The following is a 17,208-nucleotide window of genomic DNA, read 5'->3' as shown; positions in this document are numbered from 1 at the left end:
TGAAAGAACAATTGTCCCACAAGTGAACAATTTATCGCTCTATGACTGACTATTGTCTTTTACACCGGGTGATATCTGCGTGATACACACATAATCGCTCTGTGTAATAGGGCCTTTCTTCTAGTTTATTTAGCCTAGTTTCTTGTAGTTTATCATAAGTTTGTTGTTACTGCAGCGGCTCGCTTCCTTTCAGCAGTCATATGGCAGGCCATAACCTGAGCCTCTTACACTGTCAAGTGATTCACAGAAGGTAGCTTTGTGATTTTATTAAGCTATATTGTTGCAGTCAGTAAATATGGATTTTCCGTAAATATATAGAGCTAAAAAGTGATTTATGTAACAGAAAAATGTTCTTCAAAGACGCAAGTCCCTTAAACTACGATTTTTCAATTATCAGGGAAAGCAACCTTTATAGGAACACTCCAGGCAAAGCTTATACACTGAGTTATGTATTGCCCATTTGAGGCCCCTTTTGTAGCTGTGCCACCACTGGTGTGCTATAAATAATGGTGTTTGTTATATTGCTTCTCACTTGGATCTGTTTCATTATTTTTTAGGAAAAAGAAACCTTGGGAAAGGTGGCTCATCTGATCATGAAGGCAGCTGGAATGATGACAGCTGGACCTTCGTTCAGAATGGAAATAAGAAGCTGAAGAAGGCAAAAACAAAGGAGGAAGGAAATGTTGGGTATGTATACTTCTTTATGATTTGTAGAAATGTGTTTTGTCGATTTTACCACGAAGCCTTGAGTAATCCCAGATACAATGTTTGGTAGGGAGGCTGTTTCTAGTAACCACTGAAAAAGTCCCTATCTTTTAAAACACTGATTCCTTGGCTGCCATTCTGTGTACTGTACAACCTTCTACCCAACTTAGGTTGCAATATTAGGCTATGTTCACACAACGTATATTTTCGTAAAATCACGGCTGTTGTACAACGGCCCTGATTATTATGAAAATATACGTTACCTCTACATCTATGGGATGGGATAAACAGATTTTTGTGAAAGAAAACAGTGAAGAAAACACAGAACTTAAAACTTGTAATAGGTTGTATAAGTCAATCGACACTCTTTGAAAGGTTACGCCAACTGTACAGTGAAAAATAGCATAAATCATTGTTCATATGGCCCCACTCTTCAGTCATTGCTGTCAGGCTATTCCCTGTTTACAAGGGGATATGTGGTGCTGCTAAAAGATGATTTTAGTGGTGGTTGAAATTATCCGATCAGATGACGAACAAGTTGCTCACTCATTGGCAGATGACAGGATCTTTTACCCAGGGCAGTAATAATGAACAGACGTTTCTACAAACAACCGTTTTGCCTTTAAAATTGAGATTCAAATTTAAACTAATAGTACAGGAGATTTTAAGAAACTTTGTAATTGGGTTTATTAAGCCAATATGCCTTTATCTGCATTCAAAAAGACTTTCCCCAGCCCCCCCCCCCTCCTCTCTCTCATTCACTGCTCATTATCAGGAAATTATGTCTTGTTGTATCAGACACAACCCTGTCTGTTCTATGAAGAGGGGAGGAGGGAGGAGGGAGATTAGTCGGCAGCAGAGAGCAGAAAACAAAGGATTACAAAGTGTGGAGCGATGTGAAAGACTCTATTCAGAGGTCAGTGCTGACTGAGAGGAGATAGCCTGGTAATGTAGCTGTAAATTAACTCTTTGTTGTCCTGTTTTGGTGCCTCATCTCCCTCCACCCCTCCCCTCTCCATAGACAACAATGAAGACAGGGGGGAGAGCAGGGGCGTAACTAGGATTCATGGGGCCCATAGCAAAAAACTGAATGGGGCCCCCCCTTGCCCAACTTCCTCACCTGGCCCACCCAGCTGTAAGAACGAAGAAACGCTGCGTCGGGCAAGATAATTACTGTATGTGTGGAGGCTCTTATGGCTGGAGGTACACAGCTGCCTCCAGCAACGTGTTGTGAGCCCTACATGTACCCATATGGCCGCTAGTGTACTGTGCCACCGCCTCCCCCTTGTGTACCCTGTCATCATCTGTTGCAGAACTACAACTCCTATTATGTGATGTAGTCCTGCATATTATCCCACAGACCATGCTGGGAGATGTAGTCCTGTATATTACCACACTGCATGCTGGGAGATGTAGTCCTGTATATTACCACACACAATGCTGGGAGATGTAGTCCTGTATATTATCCCACACACCATGCTGGGAGATATAGTCCTCTATATTACCCCACACAGCATGCTGGGAGATGTAGTCCTGTATATTACCACACACCATGCTGGGAGATGTAGTCCTGTATATTACCCCACACCATGCTGGGAGATGTAGTCCTGTATATTACCCCACACCATGCTGGGAGATGTAATCCCGTATTATATTACCACACACAGCATGCTGGGGGATGTAGTCCCACATATTACCACACAAACCATGCTGGGAGATGTAGTCCTGTATATTACCACACACACCATGCTGGGAGATGTAGTCCTGTATATTACCACACACACCATGCTGGGAGATGTAGTCCTGTATATTACCACACACACCATGCTGGGAGATGTAGTCCTGTATATTACCACACACCATGCTGGGAGATGTAGTCCTGTATATTACCACACACACCGTGCTGGGCGATGTAGTCCTGTATATTACCCCACACACCGTGCCGGGAGATATAGTCCTGTATATTACCCCACACACCGTGCTGGGAGATGTAGTCCTGTATATTACCCCACACAGCATGCTGGGAGATGTAGTCCTGTATATTACCACACACTATGCTGGGAGATGTAGTCCTGTATAATACCACACACTATGCTGGGAGATGTAGTCCTGTATATTACCCCACACTATGCGGGGAGATGTAGTCCTGTATACTACCACACACACCGTGCTGGGAGATGTAGTCCTGTATATTACCCCACACAGCATGCTGGGAGATGTAGTCCTGTATATTACCACACACTATGCTGGGAGATGTAGTCCTGTATATTACCCCACACTATGCGGGGAGATGTAGTCCTGTATATTACCACACACCATGCTGGGAGATGTAGTCCAGTATATTACCCCACACACCATGCTGGGAGATGTAGTCCTGTATATTACCACACACCATGCTGGGAGATGTAGTCCTGTATATTACCACACACCATGCTGGGAGATGTAGTCCTGTATATTACCACACACCATGCTGGGGGATGTAGTCCTGTATATTACCACACACCATGCTGGGAGATGTAGTCCTGTATATTACCACACACCATGCTGGGAGATGTAGTCCTGTATATTACCACACACCATGCTGGGAGATGTAGTCCTGTATATTACCACACCATGCTGGGAGATGTAGTCCTGTATATTACCCCACACCATGCTGGGAGATGTAGTCCTGTATATTACCACACACACCATGCTGGGGGATGTAGTCCTGTATATTACCACACACCATGCTGGGGGATGTAGTCCTGTATATTACCACACACCATGCTGGGAGATGTAGTCCTGTATATTACCACACACACCATGCTGGGAGATGTAGTCCTGTATATTACCCCACACCATGCTGGGGGATGTAGTCCTGTATATTACCACACACCATGCTGGGAGATGTAGTCCTGTAAATCCCCTACTATGAACTGCCAATAGGGCATGATGGGGGTTGTAGTTCTGCAACTTGAATGTCCACAGGCTGCAAAACTACAACTCCCACCATGCACTGTTAGCAGGACATAGTGGGGGTTGTAATTTTCTGGGGGTAATCTCACCTGTCCTGGTTCCTGCTTCGTCCTGTGTGTCTGCTCTACCCGCCTTCCTCTTCTCTCTGGTCTGGGGGGGGGGGGGTGATGGTCTGAGTTTGGGGGGGGGTGATACAGGCTGGGAGGATTGGCCCGGGGACACTGTGGGGGTGTGGGTGGGGATTGGCTTCAGGACAATGCAGGGGTGGTGGGGAGTTGTCCCTGGGACACTGTGGGGAAGGGTGGGGGTGATGCTGGGACACTGGGGGGGGGAGTTGTCCCTGGGACACTGCAGGGGAGGGGGACTTTGGGGACACTGTATGGAGGGTGGGTGCTCCTGGGGACATACTATGTGTGTGTGGGGGGGGGGGGGGCTGGGGCTGCGGCTGCTGGGGACATACTATGTGTGTGTGTGGGGGGGGGGGGGCTGGGGCCACACTGTGTGGGAGGGGGTTGGGGCTGCTGGGGACACACTATGTGAGGGGGAGGGGGGCTGGGGCCGCTGGATGAGGGTGGGGTCGCAGGACGGGAGCCACAGAGGGCGCTGGACCGCCGGTCGGGGGACACAGGAGATACCGTACGGGGGCGGGGCCGCAAGGTATGCTGGACAGGGGGACGCAGGGGACGCTGACAGGGAGGGGCCTCCGGACGGGGGACGCCGTGCACATTGCAGCTGGGCATTTGCAGCACCCGGGAGGCCCGCTCGGCGGCCGGGTGCTGCTAGTGTCAGGGGACCCAATCCATTTCAGGATCGGGTACAGGGCCCCCTGATGCGGCGGGCCCCATAGCAACCGCTACGGTTGCTATGGCGGTAGTTCCGCCACTGGGGGAGAGCTTCAAACTGCTTTCTCATGATAAAAATGCATTTTTGGCTAATAAACCCAATTACAAAGTTTCTTAAAATCGCCTGTACCATTGATTTCTGCAAAAAAAAAAAAGAAAAGAAACGACAGGTACACTTTAAAGGGGTTGTCCGGCGCTAAAAAATTATTCACAGAATAACACACATTACAAAGTTATACAACTTTGTAATGTATGTTATGTCTGTGAATGGCCCCCTTCCCCGTGTCCCACCACCCCCACCCGTGTACCCGGAAGTGTGGTGCGCTATACTCACATGTCACGTGCCGACCACGGTCTCCGATCCTCAGCAGTGACGTCTTCTTCGGGCGGACGGCGGATCTTCCCGAGTGCCGGCCTCCCTCTGCAGCGTCATCCGAAGCTCAGCCGCGATTGGCTGAGCATAACTGTGCTCAGCTAATCGCAGCTGAGCAGCTGATGACGTGGCCCGAAGAAGATGTCACTGCTGAGAATCGGAGACCGTGGTCGGCACGTGACAGGTATGTATAGCGCACCACACTTCCTGGTACACGGGTGGGGGTGGTGGGACACGGGGAAGGGGGCCATTCACAGACATAACATACATTACAAAGTTATATAACTTTGTAATGTGTGTTATTCTGTGAATAATTTTTTAGCGCCGGACAACCCCTTTAACCTCTTAAGGACGTCATGCGTCCGCAAGAGGTGTTCAGAGTGGGGCCGCACGGCGACCCCGCTCTGAACCGCCGTGATCCCAGGTGCGCGTGTAGCCCGGGACCGAGGCTATTAGCGGGCATGGTCCGATCGCCGTGCCCGCTAATTAAGTAATCGGAGGCAGCTGTCAAAGTTGACAGCTGCATCCGATCACTTGTATGCAGCCGTTCCTGGTGTCTAGTGGCGGAGATCGCCCCCCCCCCCTCCCTCCGGGACAACGTCACAGCGATCTCTGTGTCTAATACCTGCCGAGGTCTTTGCCAAAATGGCGCTGATCCCAGCTCGGCACTTGGTTGTTTTCGGCTATAACTATATACAGCATAGATCAATGAGAGATCAGAGTGCACATACTAGAAGTCCCCCAGTTTGAATCACCCCCCTTTCCCCATGTTATAAATAAAAATAAATAAACATGTTTACTATCGCCGCGTGCGTAATCGCCCGAACTATTAGTTAATCATATTCCTGATCTCGCACGGTAAATGGCGTAAGCGCAAAAAAAATCCCAAAGTACAAAATTGCGCATTTATGGTCGCATCAAATCCAGAAAAAATCTAATAAAAAGCGATCAAAAAGTTGCATATGCGCAATCAAGGTACCGATAGAAAGAACACATCATGGCGCAAAAAATGACACTTGACACAGCCCCATAGACCAAGGGATAAAAGCTCTGTAAGCCTGGGAATGGAGCGATTTTAAAGAACATATATTGGTTCACAATGGTTTGAATTTTTTACAAGCCATCAGATAAAAGAAAAGTTATACATGTTATATATCGTTGTAATCGTAACGACTTGTGGAACATGCATAACAAGTCAGTTTTACCCCAGGGAGAATGGTGTAAAAACAAATAACCCCCAAATAAACAAAATGCGTTTTTTTTGTTCAATTTCACCACACATTGAATTTTTTTCTGGTTTCGCAGTGTACTTTATGCAAAAATTCAGCCTGTCATTGCAAAGTACAATTAGTGACGCAAAAAATAAGGGCTCATGTGGGTTTCTAGGTGAAAAAATGCAAGTGCTATGGCCTTTTAAACACAAGGAGGAAAAAACAAAAACGCAAAAACGAAAATTGGCCCCGTCCTTAAGAGGTTAAACTTGTAGGGCAAGTCAAAGGGGTTGTCGGGGACTTTTTTTTTCACAATTATTGCAATGACTTATGTGGATGCTGTATGTTCTGTATACACTGTCATTATTTATTTCTAGCTCCTCTCAGGCCCAGTCACATGACCACTCTGCTTGTGATTTCTTTACTTCCGTTCAATATCTGTTTTGTGTTTATGATCCACTGAACATGAGAACAGATGAAGTCTACAGGTGGATAGGGCAGGTGTCCCTCCCATGGGCTGGCTGGAATTCTGCATTGATGTTAGCCCTGCCCCTGTAGGCGGAACTAATATTAGAGCTCAGCAGCAACTGTAGCAGAAAGGGCAGCTTATAATGGAGGAGAGCAGGGGCTGATAACTATGTTGTTGGAGTCCAACACTACAAAACCACCCACAAGGTTGCTGTCAGCCCCTGCCCACAAGGTTGCTGTCAGCCCCTGCCCACAAGGTCGCTGTCAGCCCCTGCCCACAAGGTCGCTGTCAGCCCCTGCCCACAAGCTCGCTGTCAGCCCCTGCCCACAAGGTCGCTGTCAGCCCCTGCCCACAAGGTCGCTGTCAGCCCCTGCCCACAAGGTCGCTGTCAGCCCCTGCCCACAAGGTCGCTGTCAGCCCCTGCCCTTTCGGCTACAGCTTTTACTGAGCTCCAATATTACCTCCGCCTCCATGGGCAGGGCTAAACTCAGTGTAGAATTGAGTAGAATAAGCTAAGAAACCCTAGATCTAGAGAAAAGGTTGGGGATTGCTCTTTGTCAATAGAAATAATTGCACTGTTCTAACCATAGCTATCATCGCTAGTAGTAGAAATTTTAGCTTCAGAGAACTAACTCTGTTATGGTTTTACAGATTGGCAAAGCTGGAAGAAGAATTTGAGAAGAAATTCAATAGTCTTCCTCAGTATAGTCCAGTTACATTTGACCGTAAAAATGGTTCATTGCAGAGAAAGAAGAAAAAACCTAAAAATGGTCAAGAAGAAGAGCAGAAAGCAAACAAAGGTGCCCATATTTTCACCATATTTTTAGATGTTGTTTATGCCTCAGTTTTTCAAAGCTATTCAGACCTCATTTTTCTATTAAAAAGACAGCGATGTTCTCTTGACATAAGCAATTGTGTATTATGCAGCGTACGTCACACATTGGCTCTTGTCTGAAGACTAACTATTCATACCATGTCACTGCATTCTAAGTGAATACAGCAAACATACAAAACACATGTTCACCCAGTAGCAGAACCTAAGGTTTCATTGGAACAAATCCTCTGCGTTTTCTCACAGGATTGACAGAAATAATGAACATAAAATCTGGAGAATGGTTATTTTTTTTCTTTACAGATTCCTAACAATGTCCCTGGATTTTTGCCTGGATTTAGGGGCAGATTTACCAACATGCACCCCTGGCATATGCCACAGAGAAGGCGCAGATTCTTACCTTTTCCATAGTGTACGACAGCCGTAACCCATGCTCGCCTAGTTTATCAAGGTTGCATAAACCATGCAAAAATCTAATCCTGCTTTGGAGCAGTTGTTAAAGGGGTTATCCAGCGCTACACAAACATGGCTACTTTTTCCCCCTCTCTCGTCTCCAGTTTGGGTGGGGTTTTGAACTTAGTTCCATTGAAGTAGATGGAGCCTAATTGCAAACCACACCTAACTGGAGACAAGAGAGGGGGAAAAGTGGCCATGTTTATGTAGCGCTGGATAACCCCTTTAATTTCTGCACAGTCCTGCAACAGTCACAGGTCCCGCCTGTTTTACTAAGAGGCATGCACCTCTTAGTAAATCCGGCCAGGGAAATGGGGGTGTGGCTTCAATTAAGACCCCCGTGCAAGTACATTGGTCTTAACAAATGTCCCCCTTAGTGTATATTTGGGTTCGTATAAGAATTCTCAACCCATAAACAAGAATTATGTCCAAAACCTTGTATGTTTTAAACTAGATGAAAAAAAAATGAGGAAAAAAAAGCATGCTAAAAAGAATTACAAAAAATAAGTTTAAAAAAGTTATCTTTATTAAAGTATAATTTAAAAACATTAAAATGGCCAAATATTCTAGAATCTTGCAGTATTATTGATTGTGATTTTGTGTTGGATTTCTATGGCAGGTGCTTTACAGTCACAGAAGAAAAATCTGTTTTACAAAATTGTAAGCAAATACAAGCATAAAAAGGAGAAACAGAGCACATCGGATAAAGGTATGCACATTACAAGACCCATAACTTTTTTTATTTTTTCTTAGGTCACTTTCTCCATAAACATTGATAACCTCATAGAAATGCATGGGGAATGTAACTTTCAGCCTTGTGCTGTGGGATGAAGCAATTATGCTTTTGCAGAAGTGCGTTCTACGTGCGTGACTATGTATTGACTTCTGTATATGTTTCATTTGTGGGATGGATTTTCTATCCTTTTTGAAAATCTTATATCTGACCTATAATTCGAAATGTATAGAAACATAAACCCTTTTGTTTTCATACATTTAACATGATGATCTTTTATTTTCAGGCAATAATAGGATTTAAATTAATTTCCATAATTTTCTTTACAAGAAAGGATATGGAAAGTACATGACAAACATAGACTTTTTTAACGCAAAGATATACAGAAACAGATAGCTATGTGTAAAACATCTACATAAAAATATGCATATTTGTCAATGTTTTAAATTAATAGGTTTCATGGGTACACTAAAAAGAGAAGTCAGGTGAAAATTTTTATTAATGTATTGTATTGCCTCCTAAAAGCTATGCAAACTATACACTTATTATGGGAAATGCTTATAAAGTGTTTTTTTCCCTGCACTTACTACTGCATCAAGGCTTCACTTCCTGGATAAAATGGTGATGTCACGACCCGACTCCCAGAGCTGTGCGGGCTGTGGCTGTTGGAGAGGATGATGGCAGAAGGACACAGGGCACTGAAGCGACACTAAGCATCCCTCTGCCATCATCCTCTTCAGCAGCCACAGCCCGCACAGCTCTGGGAGTCGGGTCGTGACATCACCATTTTATCCAGGAAGTGAAGCCTTGATGCAGTAGTAAGTGGAGGGAAAAAAACACTTTATAAGAATTTCCCATAATAAGTGTATATTAGTGATTTGAATAACATGGCCACTTTCCCCCTCTCTTGTCTCCAGATTGGGTGGGGTTTTGAAACTCAGTTTCATTGAAGTAAATGGAGCTTAATTGCAAACCGCACCGCAACTGGAGACAACAGTAGGGGGAAAAGTGGCCATGTTTTTGTAGCGCTGGATAACCCCTTTAATAAAAATTTTCAACGGACTTCTGCTTTAACATTGTGAATAAACACTAGTTGTGAGTTGTCATAAAGTTATTCATCTATTTCATTTCATTTTAGTTAATGTGTAGATTTTGTTTCTAGCCATAGCAGAAGACCAGAATGCCAGCGATAATTCACTGAGAAGCAATTCCAATTCCGTTCCTTCCATTCCAGAGCCTACAGCAACACAGGAACCTCTGGTTGGAAGTCAGAAAAGAAAAGCAAGAAAAACTAAAATCACACACCTAGTTAGATCTCTGGACTGTCAGCCTTCGTTAGGTCCAGTTTTGGGTAAGGATGCAATTTTCCCATTGTTTTCTTAATTTTTTTTTTTATTACTATTAAGTTTCACCACTATAAGGCTGAGTTCACACTATGTATATTTGAGGCTGTATTTGGTCCTCATGTCAGGTCCTCATAGCAACCAAAACCAGGAGTGGATTGAAAACACAGAAAGGCTCTGTCCACATAATGTTGTAATTGAGTGGATGGCCGCCATATAACAGTAAATAACGGCCATTATCTCAATACAACAGCCGTTGTTCTAAAATAACAGCAAATATTTGCCATTAAATGACGGCCATCCACTCAATTACAACATTATTTGAACAGATCCTTTCTGTGTTTTCAATCCACTCCTTGTTTTGGTTGCTATACAGCCTCAAATATACAGCCTCAAATATACGTAGTGTGAACCCAGCTTCAAATTGTAATACTGGTTATAATCCAGCACTGTATACTTTATCCCTCCATCGTCTGATGTCATATCATATTATCTTTTCAGTTCACATGAAGAGTTTGTAGTCTTAACTTGCATAAGAACCCTTTGGGTTCTCGTTTTATTGCTTAGTTTTTCAGTAATAGATTCACACACAGCTTTTTGTGGCAGGTTTTCAATTTCATCTTTTCAGCCAAGCTCTTTAGTGAATCCGGCAAAAAGAATATGTAGAACTCTGTATGTAGTTCTCTGTAGTATGCATGCTTTCCTATGGCACTGTGTGAAAGTTTTTGGAACGTATGGAGATAAGAGATTGCTGGGGGTCCGACCTCGGTACCCCCTGACGCTCTCGGCATCGGGCCCTTGGCTTCTCTCTTATGAATAGAACCGCGGGTACGGCACGTGACTCGCGGCTCTATTAATTTTTATGGAGCCACCTAAAAGAGCTGAGTACAGAACTCTTCCGGCTTACTCTCCGGTGGCTCAATAGGAATGAATAGAGCTGCAAGTCATGTGCCGTACCCTCGGCTTTATTCATAACAGAGAAGCCAGAGGCCTGATACGGAGATCGGCGGGGGTTACAGAGGTTGGACTTCCACAATCTCTTACTTTTCCCCTATCCTGTGAATAGGGTAAAGGTTAATTTTTCTTGGACAACCTCTTTAATGAAGCAAAATCCTTTGATAGCTCGGAAGTCAGCTTATCAGCCGGCTGCCTTTGAACTCCGTGCCACTGCTTCTCAGGTGCCTGGAAAAGCTGGATCCAGTCCTGGGAAACCTCTCCCAGTTTCCCCGGACTATATCCAGCTTTCCCCAGCACCCTGAGCGGAGCCACACAGAGATTTCAAAGGCAGCCGGCTGATAAACATACTTCCGAGCTATCAAAGCAATTCTGTGAATTTGCTCATCTCTTTTTTTTTTTTTTTAGGCTATGTTCACACTACGTAAAAGTACTGCCAATGTACGGGTGAACAATGCCTATTGTTCTATGGGATTCCACATGAACAAATTCCCGGCACTCAGTCAGCACTTCAGTTGCAAAGTGATTTATTCATAATAGGAAATGCGCATACATACACAATGTCAGGACGCGTTTCGGCGTTACCGCCTTTCTCAACTGCCTATGTTCTATGGGATCCCAGCTGGAGCGTAAACACATCATATACGCTCCGGCCGGGATCCTGCACGGGGCCGCAAATAACTGACATGTCAGTTTTCTGCGGCCGCAATTCAATGAATTGCAGCCGTAGGAAACCCTGTCAGTTCACACCGGCCGCTCACTTCACTGTGTGCTATGGGAGGTTCTGATGCGGGCGCGCGCTGATGCGCCCGCATCAGAACCCTGCGGCCGAAAGATCATCCGGCCGGGATGATCCGTGCAGTGACTGGCCGGGTCACGCAACGGCCGGTCTCTATACGTAGTGGGAACATAGCCTTAATCAATAACCATATTGCAAAGTTAATTTACAGAAAGATAAATCATGCCAATAATTGGTGTGACCGCCATTTGTTTTCAATACAGCATCAATTCTTCTAGGTACATTTGCACACACAGTTTTTGAAGGAATACGGCAGGAAACTTGTATTAGTACACCCTTCTCTGCTCCACATGCCATTTATAGTATTGTATTGTGTAGGACCTTCGCCCAGCACTATGCACTATGTCATAGCACAGAAGTAAGGACTGTGCTGTAAAAGGCTAGGCAACTAAGGGAGGAAATGTCCGCGTGTATACTCAGCTCAGGTCCCACCCCTGAAATGGAGAGTATGAGAAATAGCTGTACATCATGGATTGGTTTCCCAGGGACTCAGGGCACTAAAATCACCTTGTCACCACTCTGGAAGGTTATTCTAACAAAACAGATAGGTTTTTAAAAATCTTTTGCAACTACAGGTGCACTTTAAGTTTGTCACCTTATATTATAAATGTGTGTCTGCCATTAAATAATAAATAGACCCCTTCAGTTACATGTTTATATGTGTGTTTCTTTTCCCCGCAGATAAGAGTTGCAGCGTGGAGGGAACTTGCAGAGCAGAACTGACCATCTCTGGGGAAGCAGATGCTGACCAAAACTGCAGTATTACCCAGGACATACCAGCTGTGTCTGCGTTCTTTAGTCTAGCTGCTCTGGCTGAGGTAGCAGCAATGGAAAATGTTCACAGGTTAGATTTGTCTTTTATTTTTCTGCTTCTTCCATTCATCAGTCATTAGAGCTGGACATACATTTTAGGTAGTAATTGCCACTTCTGGCAGCGAATTATCTTCCTGAGAGCAAAATGACTAGATATGTTGATATCCAGGATGATAAAGCTTTCTTTCTTCTGACATTTGTCGTTAGGGGATTCAGAGAGTGCTCGTACACATTAGGGTGGTATTACACGGAACGATTCTCGCTTGAAAGATCGTTAAATTGTTCGGATTTGAACAATAATCATTTGTGTAATAGCAGACAACGAGAACCCGTTGGTCGTTTAATAGAATTGGACCTATTTTTATCGTTGATCGTTCGCAATTCGTTTGCATGTAATAAGACGCCGTTGGCAGTAGCGGCAAACGCAGTGGCGACGACAGGACGAACGCAGTAATGATCATCGTTCCGTGTAATTGGGTGAACGATTTCAGGTCGTTCGCCATAACGGTAGTTTGAGTTAATTTATCATTGAAAAAACGCTTTGTCTAATAGTACCTTTAGAATGGCAGGTTTGGACAACTTTTATCTAATGTGTATAGCCAGCTTATATTTTTTCATGTGTCTGCAAAACTATTGATGATACAAAAGATAAAAAGGTTATTTAGGATTTAGAGAAAAAAAAAACAGCTACCTGCAAAAACAGCACCACCCCTGTCCCCAGGTTGTATGTGGTATTGCAATTCAGCTCCATTTACTTCAATAAAACTGGACTGCAAACCCACACCCAAACTGAGGAAAGGAGAGGGGTTGTTTTTGGAGAAAAGCGGACATCTTTTTTTTAAGCCTGGATAACTCCTTTAAGGGTAGAGAAAAATGCATTTTATGTGCTGCTATGTCACTGCCCTTCTGTCTTCAGTTTAGTAGTAGTTTTGCCACGGCTACACAGCCACTTTTTGTAGCGCTGCAAGATTTTTTGACACTTTGCAGCAGGCTTGCTAGGTAGACAGAATTTGGCATAAAGTGAGCATGACATCCCACGCCTGCCAGATATACTGCAATTTATGCCTGCAAACAGTAAGGGTGCACTATGTAGAGCCAGGCACCACTACATAAATCCAGCATCATGGTAGATTACATAACATTGACGTGTGAGATGCCACTCTTAATAAATCCCCCATAGGGCTTTGTTGTTATTTAAAGAGAAACTAACAACAGGTTAGAAGACTCTTTCCACAGGCCAAGGATGCTGAGACCTTATTATTATAAACCTTATTTAACCCTTAAAGTGTCACTGTCATTTCACAAAACTTTTGACATGTCATAGAGACGTGTCAAAAGTTTTCATTGGTCCGGGTCCGAGTGTTCAGACCCATACTGATTGGAAAATAGAGCCGGGAGAAGACAGCGCTAAGTCAGACTTGTAATGGAGCTCGACTAATAAGTCCGACTGATCATGTGACACAGAGTCAGGAGAGGACCGTGTTAACAACCAGAGTACAGGGCAACAGCTCACTATGCTGAGGCGGTATCTAAAAAGACATAACGGCACAGAATGCATGAAGGTAATATACTAATCTTGCTTTTTTTTTCTCCCTTCAGAAGTCCTAGATCTACCCATGCAAGAGATGGACAGAAGAAAGACATGTCCCAGGCAGCTGTGCTTATATCTTGTGCTGACCAATGAGGCTTCACTTTATGACAAAACTTAACTCCATATTAAAATATAAGCCTTGGGCCTTACTTAGGAAGGCTTAATTTATCCATGAAATGGGTAGATATGAGTTTCACTTGAAGCCAGAAGCCAAAAGGTTGGGTTTTGTCCTGTAAGCTTAACTTGTTCTTGGCCTACTTATGGCAGAAAATGGCTGTATGGTCACGGTGGCTTTCTACTGAAGCTAGCAATGAAATGAAGAGTAAAGCTGAAGAAGCTGTCAGCGCTGCATCTCTGTAGAGCAGCTCCTCCATGCAGAGTGTGATGCTAGTTTCATATTATAGTTACTAAAAAAGAAAAAAAAAAAAAAGAAATACTGATGCACTGCACTAGATAATAGACATGCTTGGTCATTTTTGTAAATGAAGATTTACGTTCCAAAAATGGTTTATATAATAGTTTATGCTTACATTTATATTGAGACTGAGTTAAAAAGATGTTCCAGGAAGATATAAACCGTAGGCTCAGGTGTACCATTGTTAGGGTTGTTGTGTGTCTTGTCTGCGACCCTTGCCTTCTGCACTTCTCTAGTTTTCTGTAGACTGTAGACCTTGTTTCCTATCCTCAGCCTATGCCATGTGCCATAAACACAGGCTACCTAATGCCACCAACCACGTCATTGTTATTGTACTGAAATACTCTGTTATATTGATGAACAGCCACCAATATGCACATATATACATTGAGTAATACGCCTTAATAGATAGGAATTAGCTCTCTATACATGTATCTACTTTTTTTTTTTATCAAAAGTAAATATGAAATTATCCTATGTAAAATGGTATTTCTCTTCCCAGCATAAACATACATGTAAGGCCGGGTTCACACTGCGTTTTTTAACGTATACGTTTTATGATGCAATTGTCCATTTGGATCCATTTTTCCATTGACTTCCATTATTTTAAAAAATATATATATATATATATATTTTTTTTTTCAACGTACACAAAAAACTTGGTTGATGTTAAAAATACCATTTAAAAACGGATACGTTAAACTGACTGCAAAAACAAAGTGAGAACCCAGCCTTAGTAGTGCAATGCTAGGGATGTAAAACATAGATGTATTAGATGTCTCAGATCTGGCATAAAAGTAATGGAATTTAAGACTTTCATGATATTTACATGTATGTTCGTGACCATTGCCAAATCCTGTTTTACATAGGCGCGTGTTTCACTTTAAGCCTTCTTGTTAGAAGCCTATTGATACTAAGATGCTGTTTTTAACCCTTCGTAGCTATTTTGTGCACTGTTTGTATTTGAAGGTATTGAGGATTGTGGCACGTTACGGAGCTGCCATGCAATTGCAGCAGTGATGCTGTTTAATCGATACTGTATTTTAGGGTGATGACGGGTGCCTCTAGATCAGGGATTCCTAATAGCCAGGTCACTCCAGGGAAGTAAAACGTTAACTATGCACTAGCACTGAGTGTGCACCTCGTCACCATTAACAAGGGGAGCAGTGTTTGTCTGTACTTTCATGTTCTCCATTCCATCTATAAATTACTATGTAAAAGGCTTTACTTGTAAGCAGAAGTGGAAATTTAAAAAAAGCGCCCTTCTACACCCCGGTATATAGATGTTACATATTGCCAGAAGGGATGGGCTTGTAAAGGTTTGATGAGTTGCATGTAGTGAACATAGGAGTTAATGGGCATACACAACCATAGGGAGCCTGAGGACTGTGTCTTATTGACTACTTTCAGAAAGGTATGTATGTGTATAGCTGTCCTAACCGTGCCCATGGTCCGCCCTGTCTGGATGTAGGGCTGTTGCCCACTCCGCTGCCTCTTTAGATGGCATCTGTGGGAAAGTGATTATACTTTGCTCCTTTCCCAGTCTCTACAGAGGTTTCTATGTAAGTTCCTAATATACTAATCATCATAGATCTCTGAATATAGAGCCCAATAACATTTACCTTTCCCAGCTGCAAGAATTGAACCTCCAAATCTGCATTATTGTTACATAGCAGACATGTGAATGTCTTTCATTTAGAAAAGCTTCGCCTGTGTGTGTACGTTTCTCTTTGGGATAGCCCACTTTAACCTAGGTTAGGATATACAAAGCCATTATTTTATAGATTGTGGTCGCTTATAATGTATCATGTACTGGACAACCAGGATCTGAAACTTAGGAACTTACAATAGTGTCTTCTATATATACAAGTACTAGATAAACTTGTTTCCAGATTAGGTTTTTTTCCCGTTTTACTACTGCCTCCATATTATGAGTCAAAGCCTTTTACAGCTCTGCTTTCTTATTCCAGCAGCAGGGTCTTGCATCGTCCTTCCCCATGTACCATACTGATAGGTTGAGCTTGGGGTACTGTTACAGCAATAAACTTTTTGCCTTTTTTGTAATAATGAAATAATTAGCTTTAAGACCCTTGATATTCTGGACCTTAATCATGTTACTATCATCTATAAGGTGGCGCCCAAGCTTTGCTGTAGAAGGTAGGCTTAGCCTGGTGGCTTTCAGTAGCTCCTTGAAACTGTATAGGAGTACTTGCAAAGTGATAATACAGATGATTCACCCTCTTTAGTGGACATGTTCCAGCCCAATTATACAACCCGACTGCCTTGTACTATTAATATTGGTGACGCACATGATAAGTTTGCATCTGTGATGACTATATTTAGTATAACTATTTAAGGGTGCAGTTACTGTTTGTGCTGGGTGTATACCCAGTATGCTGTCACCACATGCAATATTGTGGTCATCCAAGGTTCTTTACAGGAGAAGTTTAAAGGGAATGTGTCACCTAGATGTTATTTTAATAATAAGAGTCAGATACTAAAAGTAGTCTATCCCCTTGAGATGAATGTGAAACATTTCTGAGCAGACTCTGTGACCTTTGAAGAGATCATTCCACAGGGAGCTGCTATCTTTCAACTGGTGTCACATGACGCTGTACAGGAACAGGAAATCTCAGCTTAAGGCCCTATTCCACGGAAGGATTATCGGCCGATAATCGTCCCGTGGAATAGAAGGCAACGATCAGCCGACATCATTCATG

General features: G+C 43.4%; 1 protein-coding gene across 3 annotated transcripts in view; it reads left to right on the top strand.

The window, feature by feature from the left end:
- Window positions 1-14,826, top strand: part of BBX (BBX high mobility group box domain containing) — a 45,761-nt gene extending 30,935 nt beyond the window's left edge. For 2 of the 3 annotated variants that reach the window (XM_069971104.1, XM_069971106.1), the window contains 6 exons: window positions 558-687; window positions 7,207-7,355; window positions 8,460-8,549; window positions 9,736-9,924; window positions 12,351-12,513; window positions 14,082-14,826. In XM_069971104.1, the coding sequence (XP_069827205.1) occupies window positions 558-687; window positions 7,207-7,355; window positions 8,460-8,549; window positions 9,736-9,924; window positions 12,351-12,513; window positions 14,082-14,166 (806 nt within the window). In that variant the 3' untranslated portion in view covers window positions 14,167-14,826. The remainder of the gene's footprint in view (window positions 1-557; window positions 688-7,206; window positions 7,356-8,459; window positions 8,550-9,735; window positions 9,925-12,350; window positions 12,514-14,081) is intronic. The other variant, XM_069971105.1, reaches the window with a different exon arrangement.
- The last annotated feature ends 2,382 nt before the right edge of the window (window positions 14,827-17,208 follow it).

Source organism: Dendropsophus ebraccatus, chromosome 5 (assembly GCF_027789765.1).
Source record: "Dendropsophus ebraccatus isolate aDenEbr1 chromosome 5, aDenEbr1.pat, whole genome shotgun sequence".
Lineage (NCBI taxonomy): Eukaryota > Metazoa > Chordata > Amphibia > Anura > Hylidae > Dendropsophus > Dendropsophus ebraccatus.
This window is presented reverse-complemented; position numbering and strand designations above follow the sequence as displayed.